At 40.0% G+C, this 7,786-nt stretch overlaps 1 protein-coding gene across 1 annotated transcript; it reads right to left on the reverse strand.

The window, feature by feature from the left end:
- Positions 1-542: 542 nt before the first annotated feature.
- cyp4t8 (cytochrome P450, family 4, subfamily T, polypeptide 8) lies at positions 543-7,430 on the reverse strand. Its single transcript, XM_076280502.1, has 12 exons — positions 7,150-7,430; positions 6,511-6,655; positions 6,384-6,428; positions 6,045-6,172; positions 5,728-5,852; positions 5,207-5,361; positions 4,983-5,089; positions 4,109-4,299; positions 3,496-3,629; positions 3,010-3,074; positions 2,396-2,478; positions 543-1,481 (listed from the first exon to the last, which is right to left on the reverse strand). The coding sequence occupies exons 1-12, from the start codon at positions 7,348-7,350 to the stop codon at positions 1,304-1,306; spliced, it is 1,557 nt and encodes a 518-aa protein (XP_076136617.1). The 5' UTR covers positions 7,351-7,430; the 3' UTR covers positions 543-1,303.
- Positions 7,431-7,786: the final 356 nt, after the last annotated feature.

Genomic DNA, 7,786 nt, shown 5'->3' on the forward strand with positions numbered 1-7,786 from the left:
CACTGTTTGTTCTCAGCTTCTGCTCACCATTCAGAATACCATCTCCTCCAGTTCTGTTCCCAAGCTTTGCCCAGACAAAGTACTTTTAGGCATACATAAAGAAACATGTCTACCAACGAGTGAATAATGGACTGAGACTAGGGAGAGTTAAAAACATGAGGTTGCAATGAGGAGCTTTGGACGGAACCTAATTAGTCTTACAGTACTGTTCCATAACATTTATTTTGGCTGATTAGAGAAATAAATTAATTAATTGAATGAAATACATTAATTTAATATGGCTCATCTTGTCAAATACCATGCCTGATGCCTTGTAATTATTTGTAGGGAGTAATTCCCTGAGACACAGTATGAACAATACCGTATCTCAGGAAAAGTCCCCACTGAGCAGACGGGGAACATCAGTGGCTGGGCTTTTTCCCTTTTTCTGGATGCATTCCAGCGACAGAGACATTAGGCAACAGGTGGTAGAGATGATGGGGGGGAAATTTGATTTCTATTTTCCCATCACGGAGAGGGATGGGAATGTGGCAATGTGAAATCATTTGGAATGACGTATGTTTTTTTTCTATTTCAATAAAGTTTCTAAATAACAATAACAGGTTATTGCATCACTCTACATAATGTTGTTTGCTTAATTAGGTTTTAAATGAAAGTAGGTAATCTAATAGCATTGGAATCGAATGCTGTGGCAACAGTGGCAATAAACTAGAAACTAAACACACTAAGTGGAAGAATGAGTGTTATTCAAACATCAAATTAAACATAACTGGCAGGACTATTCCAAAGCAGTAAAATGCAACATGCCTAAAAGCAGAACTTTTCACAATCTTTTCAAATCAATTTACAGACTTTGAATTCCATAGAAATACAAACAATTTTCCATTTTCAACAATATAAATGATTGCTTTGTTAGTACTGTATATACATATTATACACTGAGCTTGCTATTAAATTTCCTTAATAAAGATATATTAATTCTGCTTTCAAACAGGGCTTTGTAAAACATCCATATTTTTATCTCCACTGTTTATTTCGGTCAATGGAATTATACAAAAACTACCAGGTTGATTTCATGAAACTGGTGAAAGAGTGTGTAGCATGGGCCTATTAAAACAGCAGATGTGGATAAAGATTTTCTTGCACTTCCGAGATTTTATGACAAGAGTGGACTATTGGCCTTGGCGGATGTTTGCACTCAAGTGCACTCCCAGTTTAGCGTTAGGTTCACTGGCTAATGAATCCATGTGTTGGATACCGAGTCTGTGTACTGTATCTACCCTCCTGGATAGCAAGGCATGGCTCAGGGCTCCAGCTCCAGGTGTTTGACCTTCAGGTAAATGCCGTTGAGGGAGCGCAGCACCAGGCGCGGCAACATCTTGGGCTTGTTGTCTGGGTCGGCCATGAGCTCGTACTTCCTCAGGGTCAGACAGACTGCCACCTTCATCTCATTCATGGCGAAGTTCTGGCCAATGCAGTTCCTTAGAAGGGGGGGGAGGGGGAGAGCTCAGTGCAATAGGAACATGGTTGGAAATTAATATTAAATACCGATATGAGAAAATGAGAAATGGCATACAAGAATATAGAACATGATGAATGTGTATAATATGCAGTCTTTCTTTGAAGCTTTTCATTTTTTATAAACCTATTTTCAATTTCACTGGTGGGCAACCACCTCATGATAACCTCTCTGTTGATTTTGATTTCATCTCATTTCCACATTTCAGCATTCTTATGCAAATTCCATTTCAAGGCAGCCGGCTAATACTTGTTTTGGTAATAAATTAAATCCTAACCCTTAGGCAGTGGCGTTGAAAGTTCATTGAAAACCACAAAAATTGCACCCAAACAAGAGTCTGAGGCTAATTAATCTGGTCACTGTGTGAATTCTGTCTGGTTTTGTTTGTACTGTTCTACAGGAAACTTTAACATTTACAATGTTGTGAGTGAACCAAGCCATATTTATATCTCAAGGAGTCACTATATGATTCAAAAGCCCTTGACGTTAGTACTAATTAAGTCATATGTCCTCATATAGCCTGTTGAGCACAATTAAATAATCATGTTCAAACAAGTAGAAATACAGAGAGATACAACAAAGACGAGTATCCCCATTGGAAAAGCCCAAACTAAAAGCTGCTTATGTCAGATTCAAACAACCCAAGAGCAACACAAGCAGCCCTAGTTGCTTACACCCTGCCAAAACTGTCAATAACCTGAGAAGTTATTGTCTGCAGAGGGTCGTCACTGGGCCAAAGGCACAATGATTCCAAACTCCATTTAGGTAAATGAGTAGCCTCCTCTTTCACACAGTAACCTGAGCACCGCGAGTGCCTGCATGCCTTCTCCTATAACAGTGCCGTGGCACCAATCATCATCTGGCAAGCTCACAGACCTTGGGCCAGCTGAGAAGGGCACAAATGCGTGCGGAGACCTTTTGGCACAGTTCTCTGGCAGAAACCTCAGCGGGTCAAACACCTGGCAACAACACAGGCACAGGCAAAGAGAGACTAGTTAGTTTAGTTTTCAGGTTCCCAAGACTGTGTAAGATGAAATGTAATTCGAACATTTTTTCATATCAGTGTCATATCATTTGTTCATATTAGAATAACACATTAGAATTCAAATGCTTTATGCAAATCTTTCTGCTTGACTGACATGTCTAAATACCTCAAATATTTACACATAACAAACCGTCAGCATGACAGTGAAAAAAGCAAATTTTCAGGCAATCTTTAATGAGGACAAATCCCTATTAGTAGTTAAAAGACTTTAAGCCACTTTAAGCAATGAAATGACTAAAATGAATCATAGGAAAGACTGACTTTTATCAAAGTGCAAACGAAGAGTTCAGAAGCAAAACCCTCTAAATCCGTCTGACCACTTTTCTTTTAAATTAGCATTTTTTATCAGGCTCCTATAGGTTTTTGCCTACAAATCGATATTTCAGACCAGGAAAAAAGTGGTATTTAGGGGGGTTATAGATTACAGTTCCTAGGCACCACTTACATGGGGGTTCTCCCAGACTGTCGCATTCCTATGCAGACCAAAAACAGTGGTTCCAACCAGAAAACCTGTAGGACATAAACATGACATGACATTTTTTGAGCAGTGAACTCCCCTTAAACCAAATACAAACTGTGTAGTATCTATCAGTGTAGTGTAAGTCTTTAACAATCACAAAAAGCACTTCAAACAGACAGTGGTTTTGAAATGTATCATTACATGATCATGTTTGTCCATAATCAATTCTTCAAAGAAGACATTTTTATGAGATATCCTTACTCATTTATCTAAAGAAGCAACTAGGACATGAACTATGACCACCCTAACCAGCTTAAATGACCTCAGACTCAGAATACTTATTCCAGCCAAACAAACAGATGGGTTAATATTTAAACCATTTTATGCTAGTCTTGCACTAAGACAAAAGCATCTGTAACACCCTTGCATAAGAGGCCCAATAAAGTTGAATAAACAACTTTGATCACCCACCTGCTGGTACAGTCCTGCCATCGAAGAAGGTCATAGGCTTGGTCAGTTTCCTGGCCATGCCAGGTACAGGCGGGTACAGACGAAGAGACTCTTTGATGCACATGGTAGTGTACGGGATTTTGTGCAGGTCCTCCCTGAGATGGATACAAATAATTCCCTTTGTTTAATCAAACTTGTTCAAAAGATCAAAATGTGACTTCAGAGGTGAACATCAAACTTAACTCAGACTTGGGCATGGAAGATTCATGAAGCACGCTTCCAAGCAAGGTATTCTGAATGTCAATTCAATTTGAGAATTGAAAATAATTTTATGGAGAGCATTTCTGTAATACAGCTAGCTCATTCTTAATTCACAGGGAAGATATGTGGTGCAAAACATTACAATAACACCCAGATCACATTATAAAATCAAATCTGATCAATGCATACAATAAATCTATGGCTATTTATCTATCTATCTACAAGTAAAAAAATCAAGTTTATCAATTCAATCAATCAATCAATTTTACATTAAAGACATTAAACTGCAAACTTAACCCAAAATACAAATGAAAAACCTCCAGCCAGTCTTATAACACAGGATATGAGTGTCAGACATGGTCTCAGGCCGTACCAGTCCACAGTGTCCTTCCCCTGCAGCACCTGGCTGATCTCCTCCCTGCACAGCTGCTGGTGCTCTGGGTTGCAGGCCAGGCTGTAGAGGGTCCAGGAGATGCCACTGGCCGTGGTGTCGTGGCCCTCAAACATGAACGTGTCAACCTCGGCTCGGATGTCCTCGTCCGAAAGGCCCTCCTGATTCTCATCCTGACAATGGGAACATCCACCGTAAAAAGCAATGTTGACTTCACAAGTGAGATCACGCAAGTGGAAGAATCAAACCACATGGAAATGTCAGACAACGCCTCTGTTTGAAACGGAAGGCAGCGGCTCGCTGCCTCCCTGCCTAAATAGAGAGCTATCAGGCATGACTTTGGATAGCGCTCTAGAATCTTTGGTTTACCTAAACTAGCTTAAGGAAGCTAGCAGGCTAATGGTAGAAAGTTGTTTGACAAAAGGCACCTATATCAGACCAGACACTATCAATGGTTACAACAATGGTATAATCAGATAGTACAGTGTGTATTTCTTGCTAGATTTTGACAAATCTTAGCAAAAAAATGGCAGTTTCGAACCGCACTTAGATATCTAGGTTAGGTTTAACTCCCGAGTTAGATATCTTAAAAGGCAGCAGTTTTACCTGTTTCAAACAGAGCCAACATGTGAAATGTAGGCTACAGCTTCCATTGCACTGGGAGGGGTAACTTATTGCAAAACATTGCAATTACACTACAATTACATTAGTAATTAATAACTATGTAATCAGGAACACAGATTATGGGCGGGAACATTATCAAACAATCAGACAAAAAAATCTGCAACTCTGTAAATTAAGATAGAAATGAATTCAGTTCATAAACAGGGATTATGTTTTGGTTTAGGTGACATACCCTTGCACATAAGAGGATGTCTAAGAAGTCCATGTGTCTCTTTGTTTGCACTTTTTCTTGTTCCCCCTCATGCTTCAATATTTCTTTTCTCCTTCTGATGACTTCCTCTTGAAGAATTATATTATATTATTATATGTCATGTTATTGAAATAAGTATCATATTACTGAAATTAATTGAAATTGAAATTAATTGAAATGTGAGATCTTAAATATTTTGCTGATACCTGTATGGTCATGTGCAATTTTGCATGCCTTCCTGAATCTGTACCCATGTGGGCTGAGGTGGAATATAACATCACTGTGGTAGGGATAGACCCGGAAGCGAAGGTTCACCAGGTCACACAGCTCATACACAGCTTTTATGTATGCATTAGTCCCACTGCAATGAGAGAGAATGTAAATCACTGAGTTACTGAGGTTTTGGCAGTGACCTGGACAGTGAAGAGTTTAGTCAGAAACTAGCCAGCTCAAAGTCTAAATATCAATGTACAAATCTAGTGAAGACCGATTATAGTTAATACAGTTGGCACTCCTGAACTTCTTCTAATTCCTACTGCTAACTTGTGTATTTTGGAAATGTCGTTCATGTTGCTACAGCAGTGCTCGGGGAGCAGTAAGGGGTTAGGTTGCTCAAGGGCACTTCAGCCGTTCACACACTGTCTCACACTACAAAACATATTTTAAGATTACTCCAAAACTGTTGCATAGTGTTGCACTACTGTTGATGGGTTTGGTTAGCGGTCACCTTTCTGTCTGGCAGTTACTGTTGCAGCTGAAGGCGCACTTCATAATGCTGTCCAGTGTCATTAGGCTCACATGCTGAAAAAGCTCAAATGACTCGTTTGCTTTGGCATGGGCTTCCCATTTATCCTAATAGATGGAAGCAATAGGAAGAGAAAGTTAAAGTCGTAGGGTTATAGGGGTCAATGAGTAAAGTTAACAAATTTGCTTTCAGTGATTTTGCATTTTAGAGCTAAATAGCAAAACCAAATATACCCTATCTCTTCTCATCCCTCTCACCTATACAATATAGCAGGGTCAGTTTAACGGCCTTGAACATACCAGCATAACTTTAGTTGAATCTGCAATCAATTTCACGTAAGGCTTTAGCACATCATAATGAAAACCAGGGGTGAGTAGTCTTCTGTGCCTGAACCACTTGTTTGAATGAGACACCAACAAGCCTTCACCTGGAAAACCAAAAGCAAAATAATAGGCAACGTTCGTACATTTGTACACGCCTTATGTTATAGGTTATGTTATAGTCCGTTTTGTAGCAATATGTGACAGCAAACTCAGAGGACACCATGGCATTGTTTCAAAATGCAAAGTCAGTGTCACATGCTGTCTGGAATTCTGTCATATGAAGCTCACTATCATTCCAATCTGTGGGTGCCCTACCTATCCATGGGATAAGAAACCTGTAGGCGATATCATCTTTAGGCTCTGTGGGGGAAGAAGAACAGTATTTTCAAACCATTTAGAAGTCCATTATTTATGCATAGACTTGCCTGAGACAAACACCCACCTGTTGAGGCTAATATCGTTTTTGCATAGGATGGATGATGGATATTGAGGAAGGCAATGACTGGCCCAAACCACAGAGGAAATGCGAATGGATATGCCTCTCCCCATTTCACGATTTTGTCCATATCTGTTCCATCTTGTTTAAACTGTAAGAGTCGGTAGAGGAAAAGGATCAAAATGCCTGGGATAGTTCTAACACTCATGTAGCCTATCAAATAACTTGGAATTTAGGAGGTCACATAGCAAAGATCAATCAACTGCCTTATTGAAAGACTATCCGCAATAGCCTGGTTTCAGCTCGCTGGTCATTTAAGGTCAAGATCTTGATTCGAAGTCTGTCATATTCACAAGTCCTCTGCATTACTGCGAAGGCTAATTTATAGCGACGTTATACTGTAGCTACTATAACTTCAACAGTGAATTGTTTATTGGTTAAACCGTAAGTTATGAAAAACAGTCCATCGTTTGCCCTTTTTGCGTATTTGCATAAAACAGCTGAACAGACAAGCAACTTTGTAGCCTACTCTGAAGTCAAAGCAATACAGATCCAATGGCATTTCCTTAAGATGTATTTTGAATGACAAAATATCACAGCAAAGCACATAAGACAACGAAAAATCTCCTCTACTTAGTTACTTACCTCACGAACGTGCCCAAATAACCAGTGACCAGGTGGTCCGGGAAAGCACTCAAGAGCGCGTGCACCCTCGTATCTCCTGACAACCAGTTGCGTTACCTTGAGAGCAATATACACAAGAACAACGACGGCTAGAATGTACGGGAAATGTATAGGATCTAGGTAAAACTCCACAGCTCTCTGCAATTTGTCATACATATCCATCGCACTGATCGCAGTATGTACAAGGTTGGCAAGTCCAACACCCAATAGCGTATTTGACCTACATGGAAACCATAGCGAGGGGGAAGAGGCAGACGTCAGCCATGAATAACAAACGAAATGGGAGGGACATACCGACTGGGGTAGAAGCAGCTGCGAACTGTTTGGACAGCAGCGGATTTGGACTGGGTCGGGTCTGTCAGGAGGACTGGTCAGAATGTAAGAGAGATCCTTCTCTGGCGTGTTCAGTTAGCCTACTGAACGAAATCTCCATGTCAGTTGTAGATGGTAGGCTATCACAAAGGATAACTTAAGCAAGGGGCAACAGTCACTTTCCATTGATAAAGTAGCCTACATTAGGCCTACATTACATTAGGCTACATTAGGCCTACATTACATTACATTTGTCTGACGCATTTTTAACCAAAGCGACTTACAA

Source organism: Alosa pseudoharengus, unplaced genomic scaffold, assembly GCF_046254945.1.
Source record: "Alosa pseudoharengus isolate Yale_2024_CS ecotype anadromous, Long Island Sound unplaced genomic scaffold, YU_APseudo_1.1 YU_APseudo_1.1_scf_12, whole genome shotgun sequence".
NCBI classification, from domain to species: Eukaryota; Metazoa; Chordata; class Actinopteri; order Clupeiformes; family Clupeidae; genus Alosa; species Alosa pseudoharengus.